This window comes from Cydia amplana, chromosome 3, assembly GCF_948474715.1.
Source record: "Cydia amplana chromosome 3, ilCydAmpl1.1, whole genome shotgun sequence".
NCBI classification, from domain to species: domain Eukaryota; kingdom Metazoa; phylum Arthropoda; class Insecta; order Lepidoptera; family Tortricidae; genus Cydia; species Cydia amplana.
Window position 1 is genome coordinate 13,618,342 of NC_086071.1, and position 27,754 is coordinate 13,646,095.

The 27,754-nt window shown below is 35.7% G+C and overlaps 1 protein-coding gene across 1 annotated transcript in view; it reads right to left on the minus strand.

Annotated features, from left to right (window-relative positions):
- The window catches only part of LOC134662799 (carbonic anhydrase-related protein 10-like), a 43,465-nt gene extending 16,341 nt beyond the window's left edge, over positions 1–27,124 (minus strand). Inside the window, exons 1-3 of the mRNA XM_063519104.1 lie at positions 26,651–27,124; positions 19,685–19,901; positions 1,244–1,294 (exon numbers count right to left, since the gene is read on the minus strand). Of these exons, the coding sequence (XP_063375174.1) occupies positions 1,244–1,294; positions 19,685–19,748 (115 nt within the window). The 5' untranslated portion in view covers positions 19,749–19,901; positions 26,651–27,124. The remainder of the gene's footprint in view (positions 1–1,243; positions 1,295–19,684; positions 19,902–26,650) is intronic.
- Positions 27,125–27,754: the final 630 nt, after the last annotated feature.

A 27,754-nucleotide genomic window follows, 5' to 3' on the forward strand; every position in this document is an offset into this window, starting at 1 on the left:
CGCTGCGCGCTCGCCTCGCTTTCAACTCGCTTGCAAATCGCCAGTTTGCCAGCGCTCTTCATGCAGGTGATTCAAATGAATAGAAGAAAACAGTTCTTTAAAATATCGCCTAGGCATATTTGAGTGGCTCTCAATATACTTTTTATAAAACAATACGAAAACAATTTCATTGTTACAGGGAAATGCAAATCCCCAAAGAGAATAGTAATCAGGAACAGTGTGAAATATAAGTACGCATATGACGCGATAACACACCTCACAATTTTGCCAGTAACGCGATATGAATACAAGATAAATCGCCCGTATAAATTTCACGTCACGTAAACTGCTAAAAATGTTATCTGCACGAGAAATTGATACGGCTCGCAAACGTAATGTTTTGCGTCGCTTGTGGTAGGTCAATGGATTGAGATTTTACACGAACCATATTCGTGCCGCTTTGCCTTTGAACGATTTATCGGGTTAAACCATATCCGAGTACTAATAAAAAGGGGGCTGCGTTGGTATGTTGGTATTTTGATGGGACCGCGTTTGTGGTTTTTATCAAATTAAAACCTATTGTTCCGTTTAAACCACTTGTTACTAATTTAATTACAGTACCTACCGTTTTATGATGAGTGGAGTATATAAAATGATGGTCGTTCTTGTCTACGTGACAGCGTGATAAAACGGTGTCCGTCACTTTCTTTCCCACGGTGTTAAACAGTGACAGTTATTTTATCACGTGGATAAAGATGGATAAAGCTATCCATAATAGGCTGGCAGTTTATATTGAAATGTAATTTAATTTTGCTTTCAATGCTAATGGGTTGTGTCGCTCATTGGCTCACTATATCACAATTTAAATGGCATTCATCCAAATTTCATATTGGTTAATGTGACTATTTTTGTAAAACAATTATCTTTAAGTGTGTCATTTTCATGGCGAAGGTGTGGGACCTTTGTCGATACCTACCTAAAAATCACGATATAATATTTTTAGCCGAGCTATTATAGGCCAAATGGATAGGGGAAATGGATTTATTATAAGTAAATGTCATCGATAGTCAATCATTCTTTGGTTTAGGATTCGTACGATTGATTATCGACTAGTTAATTTACACTTTATTACCCATCGATCATGGATCCATAGATCGAGCATTGATCAACAGACTGAGCATTTTAATAATGCTCTGACTATGCATCTAATAGATCGAATATTTATGTAAAGTAAAGTAAAACAAGTAAAACGGTGCAAGCTCACCTGAGATGCCGTCGTAGGTCCACCATTCCTCCCAGCTGACGCCACTCACGCCTGCAATCAAACCGACTCTAATTAAGTCTGCACAATTCTCATTATGAACACTCTCGACTAGCCGCCTCGAGAATGAAGCGGCGGGCGGGCACGTGCTCTCTGCTTATAAATTCTTCATACTTCATTTGGCGTCCTTGGAAGAAGAACGTCGGATGGAACAACGGAATAGTACACATGAGCGACTTTCTTTCTTTGTGCGATTTAATACTCGTGGGGTTATACCCGTACAATGCAACTGCGCAAATCTAAAATGTCATATAAACATTCGCTTTTCAATTGCCATTATTACATTTGTGAGAAGAAATGTGAGATGTTCGTAGCGATACCGTAGCACACCTGCGTTCATAGCGGTTGTGTAGACATGCAGTCGTAAGGATTACTAGTTTAACACTGTTTGTGGGGAAGATTAGGCACAAATGGGGCCGAAATAGATGTATTTCCAACAGCTGCAATATATGTGTGGAAAATCCGCTTAATTGAAAACCGGACTTTGCATGAATTGCAGTTAAAAGTACCTAGTCTGTTCCTGGTAGTTATATACGATTCTGTACTTGCGAAACAATCTAACTGGGTATCATTTTTTTTAGCGTCAATGGTGTTGAACAATCAAAACGGAGAACACACGATTGGTATCACAATTATGCGTCTAATTAAATATCTTGCGCCTGCGTTCTCATAAAAGTACATATACAGGGTGACATTTATGTCGTGATCAGTAATATGTTTTTCTAACTCCATAAACAACGAGCAATTTAATGCCCCTTCTTTTTTATTTTTTTGTTTATTTTTTGTCATTTATTTTACTTTTACAAGTGGCAATGTGGTATTTAAACAGCTTAGTAAGATATTTCAAATGAAAAATTAAGTAAATCTTATTTCTAACTGGGACAAATGACAAAATTTATGCCAATGACAGTTCCGATTCAAAGAGGCGATTCAATTTACTAAAATAAATGAAAAAAAATGAACAAAAAATAAAAAAATCTTATCTGATTTTAGTAAGAGTAGGGGCATTAAATTGCTCGTTGTTTATCGAGTTAGAAAAACATATTACTGATCACGACTTAAATGTCACCCTGTATATTATTGTTTAGGCAGCAAGTAACGTTTTAGTGTAAACTAGAATAAGAAGAAGATAGGGTAAAGACTGTGTCTTTCAGCCACATTAGAGTCATTACAGATACGCCTTAAATTAAGATTTAAACGTCCATGAGCTGCAATTGTTGTCTTTCATATCGAACATCGGATGATCCTTGGACAAAAGCAAGTATTTACTAGAGTGTGCCTTAAGTCATCAAGTCCTTCTTTCTTGTTTTCTAAAGTTATCTTTTTGACAATAAACATTTAAACTTTTTAAATTTTTATTTCTTTGTAGTCGTATCCGACATCTGATATCGGATCAGACAAAGTGAAGACGCTCGTACACACACATTGATCCATGTACAGAAATTTCGTGCGCATATATGTGGACCCTAAAACAATTTCAGTACTATTGCGAGTCCGCCCTGCTATAGATAGACGCCTTTAATTCATACCACAGACGAGACATCCTCTAGACTGAGCATAGTAGCCCTACCCCCTCTGCCACAAATATACCTACGGTAGTTTTACTCCATTTTAGAGTCAGTGTCTTTGTGTGACATCCGTGTCTTTGAACGGACCAATCACGGCACGGGACTCGCTCACCTCGTCTCCCGCACCCCAGTATTTTTGGCAGCGTCGGTTTCATGAAATAATTGCTCTAAACTCCGTCTAGAGGATTCCTAATCTATGATTCATACCGACCCCGGCAATATCCCTCCTAGCATGTAGCACGTGGGTTGAACTATTGACCGTATAGACTAGGATGGGATTGCATTCGCTACTACTATGATAAGAAACATTTAGGGTACCTACCTAAGTATTAATTTCAGGTTTAGGTACCTGTTAGACCTATTTTAGGAACTATTTTGATCGTTGGTAGATTTTCAACGTCACTGAAAGTTATGATATTGCTATGAACTAATTTTATGTTGTACTTTAAACTAGCTGTTGCCTGCGACTTTGATCACGTGGAAATCTTATTAGTTCTAAAAGCCAAAATATCTGTAGTACATGTGTTTTTTAAACCTACACGAACATAAAATTTATCTTTGTAATATCGTTTTAAAAAACAACATTTGACTACAATATTAAAAGAGGCATTTTTAAAATTCTATCAGTATGACATCTTGGCATAGTTTTATGCAAATCCTTACCTATAAAATACTAAAAACTGAAAATTTTAAGATTAAAACGGTCTCGGCTTACGGAAGGATTTCCAGAAGATTAAAATTTCTAATTTCAGCTTCCTGGAGTTATCTTAATTAAGATTATTATACTCGTAATATTTAAAAGCAAATTATTCAAAAATACTCCGACTCGTGTAAACTGCCTACCTATCCTTTACACCAATTATTTATAATATTACCAATTAGGTATTATTGTAACGTTTTAAATTTTATTAAAATGTACCTACTTTACTTAATATTGTTGAAGTTATCAATTTATTTATACTAGATTAGGCCAATTGTCAATCATGATAACCGAGAAGTAATCCTCCAAAGTCGAATAATTTAACTAGTAAAAATATGTTTAGTAGGTAGCAATACATATTTTTAGGTACCTAGGTATTTTATACCTAGCCATCTGTGGCGGAGAGTCTATAGAACTAGATTACCATCAGCTTACCTACCTAATTTTCAGCCAGTTTAGTACCGAGGATGATGGGGCTGCTGAGCGGGAAGATGCGCGCCGGATAAAGGTGACAGTCCATTTCCAACTGCAGCTGCACTACTGTTCATTTTACTATGGAAATTGACAGTAACAGCGACGCATTCAATACCAGTAGTGCAGCTGCGGTGTAACGTAGATACGTTACGTAACCTAGGTTACATTTATAAAATTAAATTAGATTTATAAATAACTTATAACACTTTAATATTATTTTTACAAAACTGTTCCTTTTAATTGAGACTCACTGTACTTCGTGCAACACTCTTTTGTTCGAAGTAAACCGGCTAGCGGCGTTCCCGTCCCGCGGACCCTCTCTCCGCGCGGGCCCGCGCGCGATTCGATGTGTCAGGACAGATCTAGCTTTCGTCGCCGGCGCACGCTCGCTTGCCTTCGCGCAGCGACGTCTGTCGTGCCCGGCGAGAATTAATATGTTCGATTGTATTTATTCATTCCGTTACTGTACTCGTTTAGTGCAAATGGAATCATTTTTAGTGTTTAAAATCCCCTTTGGGTAAGTGTTGAACATTTCTTATGCTTATTCCAAGCAGGTAGATTTAAATGTTATTTGTAACGGCTATTTCGCTATGCTACTTCTTTGTGTGATTTTGCTTGCCACTTAATTCAAGTACTCTTGCATACATTTCACTCTTATTACATCTTGTTTAATTGCTAAATTGTGTTTCTTTAAAGTCTATACGTTAATTTAATTTCCAGTAATTATTAAATTCAAAATTTGACCGTTAGATCCTATACTCAGTTTTGTTTTATAACTTGTTATTTTAAATTTAACATCAGTGCAAAGTGTAAACTCCGTCTGACTGTACCATTCCGCACATCACCAAACTTTCACCATCATCATCACGCAGTACTGCTTCTCGCTTTGTTTCTTGCCGTGCCGGGTACAGTCAGCGGAGACATATTAAGAACTTTTCTTCACACAATGGAAATAAATTCCAGGGAGCCTAGTTACGGCTAGAACCGTAGCCGAGAAGACCGGTCCGGCAGTTCCTGAGCGGCCCCAGCTGACGTCCCTCAGCTCGTCCGTCTCCGTCTCCCAACCCGCAGTGGCTCCGGCAGCTTCAGGGGAGTACTTGCGTGGTGGAACTGTCCTCGGAGCAAAATCAGTACCGGCCTAGAACGTACCCTACCCTACGACGTATTCGTGTGCTTGCGGCGGAAGTTAAGGGAGAATAAATTTAGTTCGTTATTTTAAAAACTACAGTTTCATTTATTCTTACCGCCAACCCGTAGCAAAAATATAATGTAAATGTGTATGTATCAGAAATATAATGTTACCCTAATAGTCACAGGGCGGATACGCTAGAGTAAGGCATGTGTGCGATGTGTGCACGATATGTCTGTATATGCATTAAAGTTTATTAGGGCAGAGTCCGTCAGCAACGTGTTAAAGGTAAAAATTGTTATTGAAGTGAAAACTTCTTTAGCGGCGCTGGGCAATTTTTAAGGTGGGGAAAAAATTATAAACTCGAGACAGCGTAAGGCGATCACGTGACCGTAAGATTTAGATGGCCACTCATTTAGATGGCATTTAAATCAATAAAGAAAAACTCAATGACATTACATGAAAAAGGTACGGGCTGAAATACGAGGATCTCACAGTTACATTCTAACTTTATATCACTCAAATATAATTCAATAAAGCTACATCTTGATGAAATCGCTAATAAAAGTGAACTACTGGTGAATAAAACTCAAAATATCATGACCAAATAAATATATTTAGATGCGAGGTCTGCAAGGTAACTTTACAATTTCTATTCGAATTTTAAACAATAAACGCTACAAATTTGAATTTCGAATTTTAAACAATCTCACTGACCAGCAATTTCGGAACTAAAGTTTTTCAATAGAAAGGAGGATGGGTCATTTATACATAGTGTTGCAGAAATTTTGGACTAGTCATTGAGTTTTCACTTCTGTCGGCACTCCCGGAGTGCAACCTGTTGTTTTTTTTTATTGAAATTGACAAGCATCCATGTTATATAATATGGCTTGGAAATACATGGTGCAATACACCGGCATTTGGAACAATACTTCATCGCGTTGCCAATCGAATTGAAACTCTGTAATTTCATTCGGGTCGGAGTGGAGCATGTCAATCCTGTATGAAAATTATTTTGTGGCCTAGTGAAAAACAAAACAAAGGCAGTGTCCAATATCTACATTTTTCTCATGTTATTTTATTGGTAAGAACTCCACAATTATAGCGAGGAGTAACAGCAATATTTAATCACAAATATATTTTTAATTCTGAATGCCGCTGCAGTAGTTCTATATTAGTGAACATTACCGATCCATACGAGATAGTTTTTCCCATAACTTACAAAATACACAAACACAACAACTATGAAAATACACGCAAAAGCCTGCATTCGAAACATACACCGATCTCGAAACTTACTCGATACACGGTTGATTTATGATTTTAATTTAAATTTTTGCATTCGCTAGGCGAAGTTGGCCACGGACGCGCCGCCTGCATCGCAAATATATGTCGCGCTCCGGGATCGTTTCCCGTTCGCATTCGATACAGCTTGAACGAACTGTCGACTTTTAATCTTTTAATGCTACTCAACAAACTCCGGCCTTCGGCAATACGCTTTCATGTATTTGAAATATTCCTCATCGACGTATTTATACATACTAGATATTTTTGTACTCGCGTTGGTACGAGTACTAGGTTTGCGTAGCTGAATGGTCTATAAAGATGCTCGACTTTCTGGTAACACGTGAAATCGTCTATTATGAATATTTCATCCCTTTGCCTAGTATGGCAATGCTGTTGTTATGCTGCCGTTATACGTGTCGTGATGCTGACGTTATCTACTCAAACTATATCAAATATAAAAAATCGCTTAGTGGTGGTTTGAATCTTCTGGGTCAGTCTCTATAATTAGCTAATGCTGAACTCGATCTTCACTTACTTATTTATCTACACATCTTACAAATGTGATTACCAACCTAGTATAAATTACTATAAATAAGTACCTACCTACCTACTGACAAAGAGTATTAAATCACTACGTTTTAAGAGTCGGCACTCTCGAACAAGCCTTAAACCGAATTAAGAACGTACATTGTGCCAACACACCAAATACATGTCAATACTGCCAACACAAAAAAAACAACGCTAGGGCTCGACACTTCCGGTACCTACTGTTTATCGATATCGATAAATGTGCGATACGTGCTGTTGTACTGTACTACTGTAAAAGTAAATATTGAAAATCAGGTGGATTAATAAAATAAATGCAAAATATAAAAATAATTTTATTTTACATAATAAAGATAAGATACAAATAGTTTTATATTTACGTAGGCATATTACAATACGCTTATGAACGTAACTAAAGCTACAATCTACTTTTAGAGCACTCCTGCAAACACTGAGTCTTGCCTGTGAAGGCTGTGAACTCCAACTTCCCACAAAGGGAAAAAACTGTCAGGCTCATTCACTTGTAGATATTCAGAGGTTGGAGTTTCATTCAGCCTTTGTATAGGTAAATATTCCAAATCCTCATTACCTGTTACCTTTACCCATAGTCGATATCTGAAATAAAGGGATTATCGATAAGTTGTTCGCACACTATTCGTGTCTTAGGTTACCTAGTTTTTTACAAGAAGAATCTATTCACAGAATGTTTTCGTTTTAATCAAGGATTGTAAACGATAAAAACTACTCCAAACTAATTAAATTAGTATCTAGTAACGACTCAAAATGAAAATATCGCACAAAAACATCAGTTTACCGACCTGTTTGAATCAAGGGGAAATCTTGCTAAAAATATATCAGAAGTAAGTTTCCTTACACGCCTGACCCCACAAACTTCACATTTTCTTAAAGATTTGCCCCCCATTTAACTAAAAGCTAAAGTTATTTGGTCTAAACACAAAAATAAACACGTAACATAACCGCTTTCACGACAATTTAGAATGACGGTAGACGTTTTACCGATCATACCAACCTAAAGAAAAGTAGGTATAATACGTCTATGTTTGAAAGCAAGTATGGTATGTGTTACCAAAATGCAACAGGAGTCATTTTAATTCGATAAGATTATTTACTATGCCTCAACGTTGGTAACAAGTACGTTCCTAAGTTATCATAGTATGGGGTGTCGATGGGCTGCCTACTGATAACCGATTATATGGCTTGCTCGAGTGCATTCTTTGGTCATATTAGCGTGCCCCGGCTGTCACTTGAGATTGCCCGCCCTTACCGGCGTAAGTAGTACAATTTACTTAAGCTATGCCTGTATTCCATGTTTTAATGTTTTATTAAATCAAAATGATGTAAGATATTTTATCCTTTAACTTTACCCAAAACACATGGAAACAAATTGAAATGTTTATGCATTGTTGCCTTTCGCGAACGCGATTGGAACGTGAAAGAGCCAAGTGCCCGCCTGGGATATGCCAGTCAGCGTCTGCCTTAACTCTGCCGAGTCTGGAGCCAGCGTTCCATAAGCGGAACGTCTCGCGAGAAAACTGTTAGTGTATTGATTTAAATTTACTTAGCTATTTATGGTTCAATGAACTTTCTACCTATAGAAGACATGACCAAGATTCTGTATATAGGATACATAATTTATATACTATAGTTATGTATGTTACTTTAATAGTTCTCTGATTTGATATTGCTGATCTGCTCACAAATTATAATCAAAGCAATAATTAACAAATTTGTAAAATTCAAATTCCAACTCTAATCTAATCTATCATATCGCAAAGTTTCTGCAGTAAGCGCGGAAGCGTTCAGAGCAAATACGACGTCAATTAGCTATGTTGTAGCAAAATGGGTGAGTTGATAACAGACACAATATGAAGTCCCTATTTATTACTACATGTAAAATTATTTTCGCTGTTTAATTACTCGAGGAAAATATTAATTTTAATTAAATGCGAATTGGTAAGAAAAACAGACTGCATTAAATATGGAAACGAAACAGTTTTTTCATAATTAGTCGATGCTTAATAACCCACCACCACCACAGGTTACCACAGAGGTATTCCTAAATACCGAAAGGTATTGATATCGGAATAAAACGTTGAAAATGAGCAATTCGCTCCCAACGATCCCACAAAGAGCTTCAACCATGCATCGGAAATGAATCAGTTTCCGTTTTGAATGAACCAAATGATATACAGTATATATCTTTGCATGTATTTGCGATCTAAATACGACTTTAAGTTCCATGTGATATGATTCTAATTTCAGGACAGTGCGCTCGTACAAATTGTAACAGGATGCACTGCTTGCGGGACATTGTACTCTTTGTGAATTTTTCATGCAAAGTTCACAAATGTTTTAAAGTTAAAATGTTATATAAATTTGCAAAATACTTTAAACATCATTACAAAAAGTAGTTAGAGATAAATAGAAATGATCGATTCAAAATGAAAATAATAGTATATTAAAATTACATTTCGAATGCATTTGCTTTATGGAAGAGATTTTCCGACGCAATGAGCCGCGACGGGCCGAGCGAAACTGTTATCGGTGTATGACATAAATAAATAAAATTCACGTGGAAAATAGGCAATTTCACGGTGCATTGGAAGTTCTTTGCGTGGCATGTGCAAGCTTGCTTGTCGTCGGTCGCGCCAACAAAAGCGTTGCTGGTGCGGGTAATTTTAATATCTATCCAGTTTTCCAGCAAGCACCAACTTTGTACTTTACATTTACTTACTGTCAAAAGTTCGACTTTATAATAACCCAGCCATTGTGTACTAAATAAGTCTTAATTCTTGTAATTACCTATTGTATTCGTGGGTAGTTTATCATCATTGCTCATCACCGGATAGAATTTTCTATTTTGTCCTTAGTCTACCGTAACGTTGACCGAACGCGAAAGAGTTCGATACGTAGGGATGTACATAAGTATCTAATGTACCTATTGTATTTAAAATACATCATTATAAGCATATAAATTGTTTTATTTCATATATCTATACAAATTATTTTTAATAGAACCCTGTAATTTATATATTTATTTTTATGTTTCCCAGCCTTATGAGCCATGTTGCTTGAATTAAATATATATTAATAATATATTACCAATATTACTTAATTTTTAATAATTCATGCATTTTGAAAGATTTTATGTTGTGTTTCAGCGATAAATACCCCTATCCTATAAACAGATGCCTTAGGGATTTGTGAGCAGACTAACTTTAAAATTTATCTTAAAGTCTTCTAGTCCCAAAGCTATTCGCTAACTGGATGTGATGTGACGTTTGAGATGTATACTTTTATACTAAAATGAAATTTATCTTTTATTTAAGTTAATAAGAAACTAACGTTACTTGAGGCTTCTTATAATTGAAATATTGGACTTTCAGACGTTGAAAAACGTAGGTTTGGTGACCATAAATAAATGAATAATATGTTTTTGTACTTGACTTTACAATTCCTAAACTAATCCACACAGCAATCTAAAAACGCACAAATCGCATATTGTCGCGCTTACAATTATTTAGTGCTACTAAACTACAGCTATCCCCCATCGTTTGATTTTTTTATTGTTTAATTTTTGCAGTTTAAAATCGAACAAAAGTCAAACGAAGGTACAGCTATGGTATATACATGGAATTATGTATGTAATAATATTTTCCATAATGTACATATCTAGAGAGGAAAATAGGGGCTACATTAGTATGGAGAAGCGGTGTTCGAAAGTTCCCGCTGGCCACCCGTCTAAATCAATAGCCCGTTAGCATCTTGTTAGTCATATTTCAATAACCGAAGGAACTCCGTTACGAAGATCGCCGTTGTAGACTAGCTTCAGAATGCAATAGCGATATCGATATTTGCATAGAAGGCCGCGAATACGATATCCAAAAATATTTTATACAATCGTGATATAATGGAGAGCTTTTCAGTCGAGTACCGTGTTTAGGCAACACTGCTGAGAATTATATCACTATTGTATACAATACTTTTTCTACGAGTCAACAAAAAAAAAACTTAAAACTAGTAGAAGAATCATATATGTAGGTAAAAAAAAAACAAAAGTATACAGCTAAGATGCGCGAGCAGCCGCGTTACCTTCATACTCGTACGCGACCCGGCCCCCGCGCCCCGCGCCCCCGGCCGGTTGGTCAACGACACCTTCTCGTAACTCATAAGGCCCTGAAGGCCTACCGCGAACCACGTTCGACGCGTTGCCTCTCTGTCACACTTGTAAATTCGTACGTAAGTGTGACAAGGAGGCAACACATCGAACGTGGTTCGCGGTAGACCCTCTGGTACTTGCTCCGCGCTTTCGATTGGTCAATTTCATTATAGTTGACTAAACTGTATCGAAATGAATATTATAGTTGACTAAACGGTATCGAAATTAATATTATAGTTGACTAAACTGTATCTAAATAAATATTATAATTGAGTTGGGGTCCCATAGTGAAAAAAGTATGCGATTTCTCTTTGGTATACGAAGTCTTAATTCAAGCATTGCAGTCGACGAGTAGAAAAAAACCTTTTAAGAGGTCGTGCTAGTATTCCTGTCGGGCAAGTCTCTAACTTATTTACCACTTACATGCGTATATTTGTACACCTGCATGCAGGTTGAATACGCATGTACTATTAACTAGATTAAGATCCCATGTTAACCGTATTATGACAAATAAAATATTGATTGATTAATTGAAGAGCGCGGCGCGCTCTTTCTTTCTTCCGTGATTAATTGATACTTAAACTTAAACGTCATTTACTTAAAGTATTTCAATGAAATCTGTATTTCTAAACATAAAGAGGATTTTAGCTAGCAGTAAAGGTCAGGTCAGGAGGTTAACGGCTTTTTTTAGTTAAAACCTTTTCGAAATATTTTACATTACGGTCGCTCCTTTGTTTTAATTTCATTAAAATTCTAAGCTAAGAACTTTAACTGTGTTAATTATTACTTATGCTTAAGTACGAGCAAGATTAGCAGGCGAATAAGAAAAATAGAGGATTAAATTGATGTTAATTCGAATCACCCTTAAAATAAATTTTAAACGACATGTATAAACGTAAGTTATCATTTTTTTTAATACTCATGATACAGGCGGTACCTACATTATCATTGGTTTGGCATTCAAAAAGTGCGGGGACCAGTGAATCTTACTCGATGTCGATAGAATTATGATTTCTGATGATGATGATGATGATAATGGGAGTTCTGTAATTGGCTTGTTGTACATGTATTTTATATACCTCTATATAACGTACTATAGAAAATACGGCCTGTGATTATTAATTATTGAAGTAGGTCTGTCAGTGTTAGTCCATCACACTCGTACAAATGCAGCTGCACTCTAAAACAGGCTCACACAACGTTCTGGATATCATTTTAATATATAAAACCTACGGGAATAAGGAGCGGCATTCGAAACCCTCTAACAATATCACATCTACATTGATTTGACATCACTCATCACACGCATCAATACACAAGCGCGAGCGAGTCGCACTGAGATAAATATTATGCGCAGACCTTGTAATTTTGCTAAATTATTTTATAAGTGTAGAAAAAAATCTGAGCGCACACCTACAGGTATTAAAATATTGAATATAAAATAGGAGGTATGAAAAAAAAATTAAATTTTTAGGCAAAAAAACCGAGCTATCTTGCTACGAATATCTGCCGTGAACCTACTTCACCTCAAATTAATTAAAAGTCACAGAACAAATTTTTGCGATTGGAATGCCGCTGAAGGCCCCGTTTGAATACGTAAGTGAAGTGCATCAACGTACCGCTGCGAGAATACCGTTTCATAAGCCACAACCATATTTCGTTGTCTGTGTTATCTCGGGCGAAATGAGGAAGGTTAGGTACCTAAACTATGTACTCGTTATTTTATCTACGAGTAGTAATGTCGGAACGTAGAACTCGATTTTAAGGTGAAATGCAGGACTCAGTTTTGTAACAGAATTGTAACTAACTAGTACGGCTACCATCAGAGCGGCTACCGCGAAAACCAAAATTCGCAAATTGCGGGGATCTTTCTCTTTTACTCCAATGAAGGTCTAATTAGAGTGACAGAGAAAAATGCCCGATATTTGCGAATTTCGATTTTCGCGGTTCTAGCCCAGTTTGGCACTGACATAAACGCCGTCGAACACGTAATTTACTTTCTATACCTACATCTCGCTCGTACTCGCATATTTGTGCAAACGAGATGTATAGAAAGTAAATTACGTTCTCGATAGCGTAAATGTCAGTTTTGACACTGTCAGTTACTCATGGTATACGGGCTCCGATAATTTTTTTAAATAATAACTAAAATTATATGAACATCTTTATTCCACATTTTTAATACGTTTTATACTAAAGTGTCATTCTATGGAACATACTAACTATGTAAACAAAAGTCACTAGTAAATTGACATTCAGAGACAATTTCAGTATGGCGGTTTGTTTACATAGTTAGCAAGTTCCATTAAATGACACTTTACCTTTGTTTATCGAGCGTAAATGAGCACTTGAGCAGGTATTTAGTTAGAGTTATAATTTTATATACTCTCAAGCAAGCTAGCAGAGTTAGCTTAGGGTTTCTGCAAACTGTACGTGTTTAATTTTAATTACCTACGCGTGGCTGGCGTTGGTAGAATTATTTTGTTTAATAAAAACGGATAAAATTACCTAACATTTACATCTACTTTAAAAAGATCATGCTCTGTCTTTATTAATTGAGGTGTGCAACACTTAAGGAGTAATGTTGTACTGTGTTACATTGTATGTGCTATCTATGTTACACTCGCATAATATTGAAATGAAAATCAAATACCTACTCAAAACACATGTGTACGTACTTGAAACTTTCATATGTAGAAAGTTCAAAAGTATTTTACTTCAGTTAACACTGGGTTTACTAGTCTGCGGCAAAGTTGAACAAAGGGACAACTTTTAGCTAGCGGGTACATGTATTATTAAGTATTATGACGTGTGATCGACTGTAGTTACAGAATAAATAATAGTACTACCGTACAGAAATGACACTTTCGAAGACACTACAAAACCGAAGTTTGACAGCGATTCAGGGAAGAATCATGCTGTCCCTTTCTAATGTATGGCACTATCCCTTTCTGCTATTTAAGTTTGTCAAAATTCAAGTCATTATCTTATGTGGCCGTGCACGCAAAGGGACGCCAAGTTGTGTCAACCCTAATAATTGCTCGGAGCAATTATAAGCGGAACGGAGCTGAGAATGCCCGAAAGGAGTGTCGCCCCACTGCCGTAGCATCGAATCCATAGCCTCGATTTTGACGATTAAATCATTTTTAGTTTTAGTTTTTAGACTGAAACATTAATTCAATATGATAGAAATTTTCCGGGTAAAGTGATCAAATATTTAGTTTGGTGCTTTTCGCATTTATTTTTTGTGCACTTTTGTCATATCGACTTTGAAAGCGCTCACCGATAGTGGATGTCTATAAAATATTTAAAACAGGTATCATACTCGTAGTTGCAAAAGTAAATTAAATATTTTATTCTCTAGCAAAAAATGAATTACTGTGAACTAAAATATGGTGTAATGTGGAACCCTCTGGAGCAAAGTTAAATTAAAGTCGTATAAGGATTTGGTGGCCCGGCAGGCTTAAGGCTCGGCCACCTGCTCCCATGCAACCTAGATCTGAAAATGCCATTTGCGGCGCCTTTTGTACTCGTGTTTACTTTAATGCAATTTGTTGGAATTTATATTTCTATTTTGCAACGACTGTGTGCAGTAACTAGGCCTGTAATTTGCCTGCATTTGTTTTCTGTTCTTTTGGGATTAATTTTCAGTGAACCGTAAGAGGTACGTAATACGAGAAGATAACGGCGTTATTCATAAATGTCTGCTAAGTTAATCAGTTGATCAGATTTCCTTACACATTTGGTAACAAAAAAGGAATGTTTCATACAAACTTTCTTGGACATTTTGGGAAATATGGTGGAAATTGTTCAGCTTCATGTACCTACTTTACCAGCATACCAATTTTTATAGAAATCTTAAGATGTGATCGAAATGTACAAATTATTTGAGAAATTCAATTCAATTCAATTTATTTATTTACTTAACGCAAAATGCAATGCTCTGATGATCGTCGTTTGTCCCTCTCTATGGCATAACGACAGGTGCACATTAACGAATTATTGTATTGAAAGATCGGACTTTCCATAGAACAGCTTTTCTATTCAATAGAATTAATTTTAGGATGGCTTCAGTATAGCCATCAGAGGCGTATTTTTATCTAGAGAGCAATACAAATAACAAAATCAGGAAAACTTTGGTGCAGGTAAAAGGAGTGTCATGATGCTTCGCTACTGAGTATGCGCATTTATAGCGATGGTATACGCATTTATGCACGCGACACCTATGTAATGTAATATACGATAAATATCTATTGTTTTCGATTTAAAAGGCGTGTAAATAAAGGAGAGACGCGGAGAGCAAACAGGTCATAAAGCACGTCAGGGGAACGCCTATATATAATCAGCTTAGTGATAAATTGGCAAACAGCACGCAAGCGACACAGCTGCTTCCGGATCCGGACCGCAACCTGACGGCTGTCTTTGCTCACTTCGTCAACTATTACCTATTTTTTTTACACAATAATAAGTGAAAAAGACGTGATAATAATCGCAATATGAATTCTTGGAAAAGATAAAAATAACTGAAATAAAAATGTCGAGGAAAGTTACCAAGAAATTGGGAAAAGGCAAGTCACAAGAATTAATAAATGAATTTAATTGAATTTAATTATCATTAAGCCCTTATTCTTAGTAACTTAACCTCTTCCAGACTCGATATAAACATATTTGTTTAAAATAGGTATAATTAAAAAGGAAAGTTAACAATATCATTGAGACAAATACCTCGGGAATGGTTTTGATCGATAACCAGTAATTAAGTTTATATCTTTTGTATTTCCTTTTCAAGAACAGGAGACAATTTTTGTTTAGGTGTGTGCTACGGCAAGAGCTACCAACAAAGCAGTATACCAACCTCAAATCAGATACAGTTCAATCATTCTACGGTGTTGAAAAACATTAACTTAATAATATACCTATTAGTAATTTAATGATTGATCTATTAACCAAAATATATGTCATACATTAAACTAAAAGTGAGAAAAGTGAGTGAGTTTTCTTTTTATTAAGTATAATAAATAAATAGAATACCTCCGCTAAACGTATGTATCGTGTTACCGGGCGTCGGTAACATAGTGAGGTGAGTTTTCACTTCTATCGGCACTCCCGGAATGTAACCGTTGTTGCTTGTTTTTGGATAGATATCTATACTTTAGACTTACTTTTAGACAGACTTTAATAAAACTGTAAAAGTATTTAGTAGGTAATATATATCATCCTCGGGTTCGTCCATGAATATTCTTTTTAAGTTTTAATATTCTCATGAGAGCGTCGCTTTTTAGGGTTCCGTAGCCAAATGGCAAAAAACGGAACCCTTATAGATTCGTCATGTCTGTCTGTCTGTCTGTCTGTCTGTCTGTCCGTCTGTCTGCCCGTCCGTATGTCACAGCCACTTTTCTCCGAAACTATAAGAACTATACTGTTGAAACTTGGTAAGTAGATGTATTCTGTGAACCGCATTAAGATTTTCACACAAAAATAGAAAAAAAACAATAAATTTTTGAGGTTCCCCATACTTCAAACTGAAACTCAAAATTTTTTTTTTCATCAAACCCATACGTGTGGGGTATCTATGGATAGGTCTTCAAAAATGATATTGAGGTTTCTAATATCATTTTTTTCTAAACTGAATAGTTTGCGCGAGAGACACTTCCAAAGTGGTAAAATGTGTGTCCCCCCCCCCCCCCCCCCCTAACTTCTAAAATAAGAGAATGATAAAACTAAAAAAAATATATGATGTACATTACCATGTAAACTTCCACCGAAAATTGGTTTGAACGAGATCTAGCAAGTAGTTTTTTTTTAATACGTCATAAATCGCCTAAATACGGAACCCTTCATGGGCGAGTCCGACTCGCACTTGGCCGCTTTTTTATTATATTTTTTTCAATTTTTGTATATTGTGACCTTATTTGCCACTTTTGTGTTATTTCTACTCAGAATCACGAGCTTTTTCGATCCTCATGGAATAAAAAATGCCCCTGAGTTTTTTCCTATTGTGTTACTTTGTATGGCCGTAACAAAAAGGAAAGTTTTAAAAATGATTGGAAATTTTAGTTTATTTCAATTTTTAATGTTTTTTTTTCTCCTATAAGGATGAAAAGGGCTCGTGATCCTGACTAGAAATAACACAAAAGTGGCAAAAAAGGTCACAATATATAAAAAGCGGCCAAGTGCGAGTCGGACTCGCCCATGAAGGGTTCCGTATTTAGGCGATTTATGACGTATTAAAAAAAACTACTTACTAGATCTCGTTCAAACCAATTTTCGGTGGAAGTTTACATGGTAATGTACATCGTATATTTTTTTTAGTTTTATCATTCTCTTATTTTAGAAGTTACAGGGGGGGGGGGGGGACACACACACACACATTTTACCACTTTGGAAGTGTCTCTCGCGCAAACTATTCAGTTTAGAAAAAAATGATATTAGAAACCTCAATATCATTTTTGAAGACCTATCCATAAATACCCCACACGTATGGGTTTGATGAAAAAAAATTTTTTTAGTTTCAGTTCGAAGTATGGGGAACCCCAAAAAATTATTGTTTTTTTTCTATTTTTGTGTGAAAATCTTAATGCGGTTCACAGAATACATCTACTTACCAAGTTTCAACAGTATAGTTCTTATAGTTTCGGAGAAAAGTGGCTGTGACATACGGACGGACAGACAGACGGACAGACGGACAGACAGACAGACAGACAGACATGACGAATCTATAAGGGTTCCGTTTTTTGCCATTTGGCTACGGAACCCTAAAAATGGCAAAAAATAAAAGAAACTCTCATGAAGTACCATGCTTTTATTTAATGGCGGAATATTTTACTTAGCTTAACCGCATGGCAGGTGGAGGAGACTAAGCTGCGACAAAAAAAAAACGCTAATTACTTTCGTTTCTTTATTTGGTTTGCTAACATTGTAAGAATTTGCGTCCGACCATTTAAATAAGTTTTTGGCAAAAATTACATTTTTGGTACAAGCTTTTATCGCTGACTGTACTTTTCTTACGACAGACAACTAATACTCATCAAAACAATTCTAAAAACCCCCAACACAATTAGGTTGCGTTGTTTCATGTCAGAGTTCCTATGGCCACCTCCTGTCTTGATCATCAGATCGGCTCTATGTCATAATAATATTGCATTGTCATCCGATACATGCATGCAAAATTTCAGCTCAATCGGAAACCGGGAAGTGGATCAAATTTAACTTGCAAGATTTGATTACAGACAGACAACGGGACAGGTGAAACTAAATAAAAGTTTGTAAAAATAAAGGTAAGAGTAAAATCGAGTTGTTGTTGCTAGGGCCGATACACACGGGCTGCACGCCGACTGCACGTCAACTGCAACGTCGGCGTTAAATGCGATTATCAGTCACATTCAACTATTGAAAAACGGCCAAGTGCGAGCCGTTTGCAAGGAACCATCTCAGAACTACTATCTATATCTGGGAAAAAGTATTGGATAGTAATTATGTGATGACATAATTACTATCCAATACTTTTTCCCAGAAGTCTAACTCACATTTGGCGAGTTTTTCTACTATTTGTATTGTTGTATGTACATTTATAGTAAGTATGTTGTTTATAAAGCCCAGTCTCAAAGTTTATTGCTTCGCAAGTAAGGAATCGGGTATAACTATGAAGGCAGCTTAAATGTGTTTTTAATCGTTTACAAAAAAAAAACCTATTCTAATACATAGTATATATTACAAGTCTTATCTAAATTTAATTATACAGGCTGTGTTTTAAATTGCGAATAATATTGTTGATATATTTTTCTAGGACCAAACTAGAGTCTAACAGGCAAATCAAATTTTAGTTATTAGATCTGTTTTCCAATATGATACTGATCTATCAGTGTCAAAACTCACATTTTTTCAAACAAAACGTCACTTTTGACACTGACAGATCAGTATCATATTGAAAAAAGTCTAATAACCAAAACTCGGCTTGGTCTATCACATATGTATTTAACCATAGGGCTAAAACTCAAACTAACACGTTTTAAGTAGATGTAATTGATAATTATTCCAAAATAAGTAATACTTCTGAGAGAATATTTTATTATAACGGATAATAAACAAATTACATCAAAATTACACTTTAGTAAAATAAAAAATAAAAAATACTAAAGTCAATGTAGACAACTGTCAGTCGCAGTAACTGTCGTTAATTGACTTATAGTTGGTCAAACCAATTTGTCAGTAAATAAGAACAAAAAAAACTATACTCATCCTTTTCTTTTGGGTGCCAGTACCAGCGTAAGACAAAGGTAGTATGATTTTCTCTATGTTTGAAATGAGACAGTATTTTGAAAAACAATAATTGAAGGGATGTTTACAAAAACAACATAACTGCTTAGAGCGGTTGACACTTTTTTAAGAACACTTCGTTTCAGATGTCAACCAGTGTAGTCAGTTATGTTGTTTTTGTAAACATCCCTTCAATTGTATTATTCACGATTTAAAATTTACCTTGTTTAATGAACGAACGTACCTGTAATTGATAACAGTAGCTGCAACAATGCCGAGTTTGCAGCCGCGCCGAGAAGACCGTACATGTCTATGGCATTTTCCCTTTCCGTTCCGACATTGGAAATAGTCTATAATTTTGAACGCTTGTGATTGTGTCTTGCTTCTTGTCTCTCCATTATTATTGAACTTAGGTTACCGAATCGTTGGGAAATTATTACGTTCCATTTCATTGCATTTACCTGAAACAAGTCAAGATATTTTTTTAAGTTATATTCCTATTTTCCTTACAAATATTCGGAAAGGCATTGAAGATACCTACTCTAGAAATACATATTTACCATTCCTTTAAAAAAGGCGTATGTGCAATTTAAGCTAAAATAAAATATTTACCTACTTATAAATACCAAGTCTAAAGTTAATATTGGTTACTTTTGACTCGAAGCATCAACAGCAAATACCCATTTATTGATTTTATCGTAGAGATAAAACGTAAAATAATGTAAGTAAATAAGTTTTTGGCAAAAATTTCATTTTTGGTACAAGCTTTCATCGCTGACTGTACTTTTCTTACGACAGACAACTAATACTCATCGAGACAATTATAAAAACCCCTAACACAATTAGGTTGCGTTGTTTCATCTCAGAGTTCCGTTCTTAGTTGTATCTCAGAGTTAGACGTTGGCGTATATGTCAGTGTAGAGTTGTTGACACTGTCAGTGACTCGTGGTATGGGTACTTGAGTGTCTGTGCAAAATTATGCGTGGATCGACATACACTTGGCTGGTTTTTATAACATAACCAAAACATTACGTATAACATAACCAGGGGTCGGACAAAAAGTGCCGATGACGTAAAAATGACGTAATCTTGCACACAGGATGATGTTTGAGTTTGTATTTAAACTTCCGTGTGACATGTAGTAACAAAGTAGTATTAATGAAGTAACAAAATAATCGTAAATAAATCCATGGAATTAATAATACAGGTTATACAGGTGGTAGGGTGATGTAGTGAATAAAATAAATTTCTTCGTTGGTATATCTTGATTACAGCAAGAGCAGTATACGTGTTTGTCACGTACCTCCAAAAACGGAAAATTGCCACAATATTCGAGTACAGATGACATTTTAGAGCGTTTTCTTATACATTAGTAAATATACATTTTAGCTAAATATAATCGTGAAGATACAATAGCTAAACAATAACGAAGTCAATTTATTGTTCATCTGATTGACAATGTGTCAGTCAAAAACGTACTTACTCATTTCAAGTGGCGATATCGTTTAATAAAGAGGTTGATAAATGATAAGTGATAATTGTTTATGAAAATCAAAAATACTATTTGAAATCATCCTATAAGTGGTTTGACGTCATCCGCACTTTTTGTCCGACCCCTGAACATAACCATAGTTTTTTCATGAGTTTTATTCTAGCTTGACCCATAAGTCGCGGTCATTAGTGAAATAAACCTACATTAACCTCAAAGTTTATTTAGCATGAAGGTTAATAACTAAAGTTTTATGCTTATAACTCGTTTTCGGGTTTTTTATGAAATACATTATACATATCACAATAAAACGCGTTTTTTCTAGTTGAACCTAGTTTTCCCTTTCGTCTTAGTGTTATCGTATCGTTTTCACTAGTTAAAACTAGTTATTCGTAAGGCCCCGGTGAAAATTAGTTTAAACTGGGATTTTTCAGTCGAAACTAGTTTTCGGAAAGCCCCTCGGTGAAAACTAGTTTTTATAATTATTCTAAACTAAGGCACCAAGGCACTTTGCGAAAACTAGTTTTAACTAGAAATCCCAGTAAACTCTAATTTTCACCGACGCCTTAAGAAAAACTAGTTTCAACTAGTGAAAACGTTTTTACTGAGGCGATACAGAAAACTAGTTTTAACTACAGAAAACTCGATTTCACTAAATACGGATTTTTACGGTAACATATATACCTATATGTACAATGTACATGTTTTATATTCCACCACAACAAAAACAGACATTAATATTTAGTTATTAGTTACAATTAAGTCATTGATACTACGAGTATATTATTCGTTGGATTATACTTCAATTTCCCAATTAATTTTATCAGATCTCTAAAACTTCATTAATAATCAACGGACTCCGTAACGAGTACTAGAGGCCTATTGTCCATAATTATTCATAAAATAATTATGGGCATTGATATTATGTCTCGCCCTTACAACTTTTTACTATCAAGGGTTTGTTTGAGTATAAATAAGCGTAAAAAGTTCTGAATCACGCAAAGTAGTCGTTAGCTGATTCAGAAGGAGGTGAAGGCTGCGGGTGTCCCAACGGCCGCCTGTGTTTAGCAACTAAGAAACCCTAAAATAGCGACAAAATGCTTCTAAGGTTAAAGGCATTCGGTTAGAAATCACAAATGCGTCTTCTTTGACTACTATTTTATTTTGCAGACCAGGATCTCTAGAACTGTGTTCTAGAATTAGAAGAAAAAAGTTTTGCAAACTATATTAAATATGTATTGTGACATACCAAATGAATGGCCAATGGGTATGACTTTTTTATCGAGTTGAATTCAAGTATACTTACTTGTCACCTCACCCAACAAAACTCAAACAGAGGTACCTAAAATTATCGTGACTTAAGTAACTCATTTGGTAACAATCTATAACAAAATTAGATAAGCATGGTATGGGTATATTAAAAGACAACTACATGCACGACTCGCATGTTTCAAATGTTTCAATAAATAACAAAAACAGTAATACGAAGCGGCGAGTAAACAAAGAGGGTAAACAAAGCAAGGTACACGGATAATCTTGTAAGCTAGGCAGTTGTTACGCATGCGAGGCTATTAATAGCGAATTAAAACACTTTATCAAAATACACGAAACTGTTTGCTGCGCTTTATAATAACTAGCTCTCAGGATTACCCACTATTTGATGCAACATAAATTTTGTTGACATAAAAGCCTGACACAAAGAATGTACCTATAAACAGAGCAAGCACCGCGAGTGGAATGTCATGGAAATATTTTTGAAAGGGTTCGCTATTTCAAAGCTTGCTCGTCGTCGTATTGAATGCGTTTTAATGAAAAAACATGCGCCGATTCGGAATAGCCAAGGGAATTAAAACCGCCGCGCACCGCCATTTCAAATGCATCGGTCGGAATTTTCATTTGTCCGAATATTATGCCGGGGGGGGAATTCTGTAGTGTAACTTGTTCAAGTATATGGTCGCGCTGTTATGTGCTCGGGAATAATAAATTACTGATTGGATTAGTTGCCATGTTGCTTTATTATTCAATTTTAAGGCTGTTATTTCGGCACTGTTTTGTGAATTGGGATGTTGTTTGCAAAGGCGAACTAACGAAGTTAACGGTAAAAAAAAGTAATAATTTTCATAAAATAGAGAAAAATAAATAAATAGAGAAGTGATGAAAATAGAAATAGATTAAATGAACTATTGTATTACAGTATTATCAATAGATTTACCCGCAATTCCCTTATTTTCCTTGGTCCGTAGATTTCCACATTTTATAATAATAATATGAGGGTTTCCAGTTTAATTTGATAATGTAAAAGAAACGAAATAATACGAGTATATGTGTCGTTGTACAGTAAGCTGCAGAGTTAAGTGACCCCCTCCTGCATAGAAATTTGTTTACACACACTCACTTAACTCTGCAGCTTACTGTACATTTCGGAACTAAGATTACATACCAAACCCAGGTGGATTATTAGAGGGCAATAATTTCAATCAGCCAAGCCGCACTTAATAACCCATTTAGCGTTGCAGCTTGTTTTGAGTTAGAATCCTAGAATATATATCCTAGGAATATCCAGGTAAGTCTGCGTACATCCTATTCATCATCGGCTTAAAGCAGAATCATATAACATAAGCATCTACAACTAGCTACTACGATATACAGGTGAGTGTTTCAGCCGCTACCTACCCCTCATCTCATCAATTAAAAAAAAAACAACAACGACATTATAGGCAAACTGAACATAATTATGTATTTTAATGATTAAAGGGTGAACACTATTAAATTGTCGCCTACCATTTTACTTCGCTAGCTTGTTGCATCGAAGTTTTATTGAATATTCTTTTCAAATATGAAATTTAGAAGGCTCGTGAAATATTAGACAAGCATAAAACGTTAATTTGTTTTTTATCTATGAAAAACGCGTTACACGAAAATAATGTTCGCGAATAAATTTTGCAAGAATTTAGTAAAAAACCTCATATATCAACTTTAGATCTGGCAAAATCTTGTCAAACTACACGGAGGACGGTTCAAAGGACCCTAAAAAATTCTTACAAGATAAAACGTAACGTACGTAAGAGAGTTGCCTCGTTGCTCTGCAGAGTGCGTGCCAGCTCCAACCCCATCCTGACTACTGTAGCGGGCCGATATGACTCACCTATAATGCGGCATGTCGAGTGTGTCATAACCGCTACTAGGTGATAGATTAAGTTATTGCTGTCTGTGTATGTTTTAATCGCTTTCTGTTTTTGTTCCACTAACACTTAGTTTTTAATCTTAATTGTTACTAACCATTATGGGCCATTGTTGTCTTTTAAATAAATAAATTGAAATTGAAATTGAAAACTATGGATAGGAAGTGGCGTGAGGGTCAACCCACCAGAAAATCTAATGTTAAGTTACAATCAAAGGTGTGCAAGCTAATTTGATAAGTAATCCGAGTATCTCTTTCCGGGATGTGGCGAAAAAAGTAGGAACAAGTCAAACAAATTACCAAAAAATTCAAAAAGATTGCGGAATTACAACAAATAAAAAGCAAGAGGCTCCGAAGAGAACTGTGGATCAATATAATCGTGCTGTTAGACGTTCCAGGTTATTGTATACCTTGTTGATTGAGAAAAAAAATGCCTAATAATTATTGATGATGAACCTACGTTAAGGCTGACTTAAGTAACCTACTACTACTACTACTACTATTCGTCTCGAGACATTTTGAATCTCGACGAATCGGAAAAGGTTAACCCAGTAGAACAATTTGCTAAGAAATACCTTGTTTGGCAAGCTATATATATGCCAGTGCGGCATGACGAGCTAACGATTTTTCACTACCGGGACAAACAACACCGATATTTATATATCAGAATGCTTGAAATAGAGACTGTTACCGTTCATGAAGAAGCACACTTCCTCAACATTGTTTTGGTCAGATTTAGCAAGTTGCCATAATTCGTCTGGAACTTTGGAATTGTATAAGGCGAATTCAGTCGAGGTAGTGCCTAAGGAGAGAAAAATATTGGGCTAATATAAAAACTAAACTGCGAAAAACTTTCCAACCTGCCACTTTATTGCCAGATTTTCAACGAAAATGGGTCAGATGCACAAAATTGTTAGCCGATGTTTCCGTGCAAAGATCGATGAATCACATCAAAAGTAAAGTCCGGGAAATTTCTCGTCGTTCGTTTAAATAGTCATATAATTTTTTTTATTGGTTTTACATTATATAAAATTAGTCATATAAAGAGTTTTAAGCATTTTGGATTTTTATTTTCTCTAACTACTTACTTACTTAGTACTGCTCACTTGCTTAATTTTTGTCTTGAAATCTGAACTTATATTTGTATTTGTTTTTCAAATAAAATTTGGTAATATCATTTGCAAGTAAGCAGTTATTGGAAAAGTTGTTACAATTTTAGGAACATTTGTAAAGTGCTCATGCAGCTAGTTGTCGACTAGCCGGCATGCGACTTCTTTTGTACCGGTACAGATCACTATATACTTACTTTACTCTTTGGTCACTAGTATCAGTCTGCCCTTGTCACTGATTGTAATTGTGTTATACCTATATTTTCTTGCGTAGTGTTTATTATGTATGGATTATAATGCTGGGCGACGAAAGTGACGGATGAAAGAAGAGTGCACGCAGCGGAAATGAGAATGTTGAGATGGATGTGTGGAGTGACGAGAAAGGATTGGATTAAAAATGAGTATATAAGAGGGAGTTTGAAAGTAGCACCGGTAACGGAAAAGATGAGGAGTAGTAGGTTAGCATGGTATGGGCATGTAATGAGGAGGGATGAATGTCATGTAGGCAAAAGAATGTTAGGGATGAAGGTTGATGGACAGAAAGCGGATGGAAGACCCAAAAAACGATGGATGATTTGTGTGAAAGTGGATATGAGTGAGTGCTGAGGTGACGCAAGACAGAGGAGAATGGAAGAGAAAGACACGTTGTGCCGACCCCACATAACGTGGGATAAGGGCAGGAGGAAGAAGAGTGTTTATTAAAATAGGTAAGTACGGTCTAACTCGTGTATTTATCATCTCACTTCATGCAGTCGACCTGTTAGCTATCACAGCTATTACCTATACTTTTCTATGGATATCATATCATAACAGTTTCCACCTACATAGGTCATTTATATTTTGTTTTATACGGGACCATCCCTTAATTTTGCATTGTAACTGCAATAAAACACATTCTCTGTAAAATTTCAAATGCTTACTTATTACGGGTTATGAAATAAAGCGTGATGAAGTGTTAAAGACACAAAAAAACACGTACCTATTTTCTATGGGGCTCCTCTATTTAGGTATTATTTTAAATTATATTTTTTGTTAATAACAAACACGGCACACTCTCGGAAAATTTTAGTTGTAGGTATATTTTTTAAAGTTCCGACTCGCTGACGCTGGCAGACAGATGAACGGATGAACAACGTAAACTTACTAACGTATAGTCCAATTTGTTCCTTTCGGGTATGAATACCAGATCAAAAATTTACGCGATTTAACATAATGATATAAATGATATAATAATATAAGTTTACGGCTAATTAATAAAAAAATCTAGGAACGCATAGAATTTGTTTTGTTTAGCGAACAAAACATTCCAAAAAATTCATAAAAACCAAAAGCCACAAAACTTAACATGACAAAACACAGGGATGATTGGAAAACTTTGATAAGTAATAAGTAATTAAAAGTTCTAGAATATAGTTAAATATGAATACGTACTTGATACAAAACAGGTGTTCATCAGTTCTTAATCACTTCATAACAAAGTAATATTTGAAGTTAAATACTTATTTTTAATACTAAAAATACACGTCATAAAAACTGTATTCGATTAGGAATGTCCAACAAAATACGCGTACAACGTAAGAAGTTAGTAATTTATCGTAAAGTTCCCGCCATCTCACGTGAAACCCGACCTTTGAATCTGTCCGCACGCCAGCATGTGCGCGGTGCAACTGAAGCCTTGTTTCGCTTCAGCCGACACATTCCCGCTTTCCTACCTTTCAAGTTTTCCACTCATCCTCTCGATACTAAACGACCAATGATTTTACCCGTCGCGTTTGGATAAAAATATCTATAACAATGCAGTAAAGTCTAAATTCCAATGCTTTCGCTATATCTTAAGACGCTTGCTCAATACAATTATTACAATGCTTGCGGGCTTGGCTTCAAAATGATCAATGTTCGCCAAATTCGAAAAAGGAAAATGTACAATGTGACAAAGTCCAAAAGGTTGTATTTCCAAATAGCAGAATTCAAGCAAAACGATGCGGCGAGTTTGAAAACACTTGATTTTTTTCCGTGCGAGACAGAGATAGATACAGTTTTCCGCGTGACAAAGGGATCGGCCTACGTTGTCGGGATGGTGGGGATAATCTTAAAAAATCTGAGACTGTCGGATTAAAAAATAGTTCACTTATAGTGTCTGAACAGGCATTTCGACGGTGCGTGTATTGAGTGTAAAAATTACATGTAGAAACAATAGTTATTTGTTTTACAAGGGGGAAAAGTTGTTGTATTGAACCACGAGCGTAGCGAGCGATTCGAAAATTGGAATGTGGAGCGTTGCGAGGGATGCATGAGATTACTGCCACTATTGTAAATAAAAAACAACCGTCTTATCATCTTTTAAGTATGAAGAGAACCTTTACAAGCTGGTATGGTGAAAATTACTAAATTCATTTGTAGGTAGGTACTATTGTAGCCATTGTAGGTACTTTTTAGGGTTCTGTACGTGTAGCGCGTGTAAAACGGAACCCTTATGGATTCGTCATGTCTGTCCATCTGTCTGTCCGTCCGTATGTCACAGCTACTTTTTTCCGA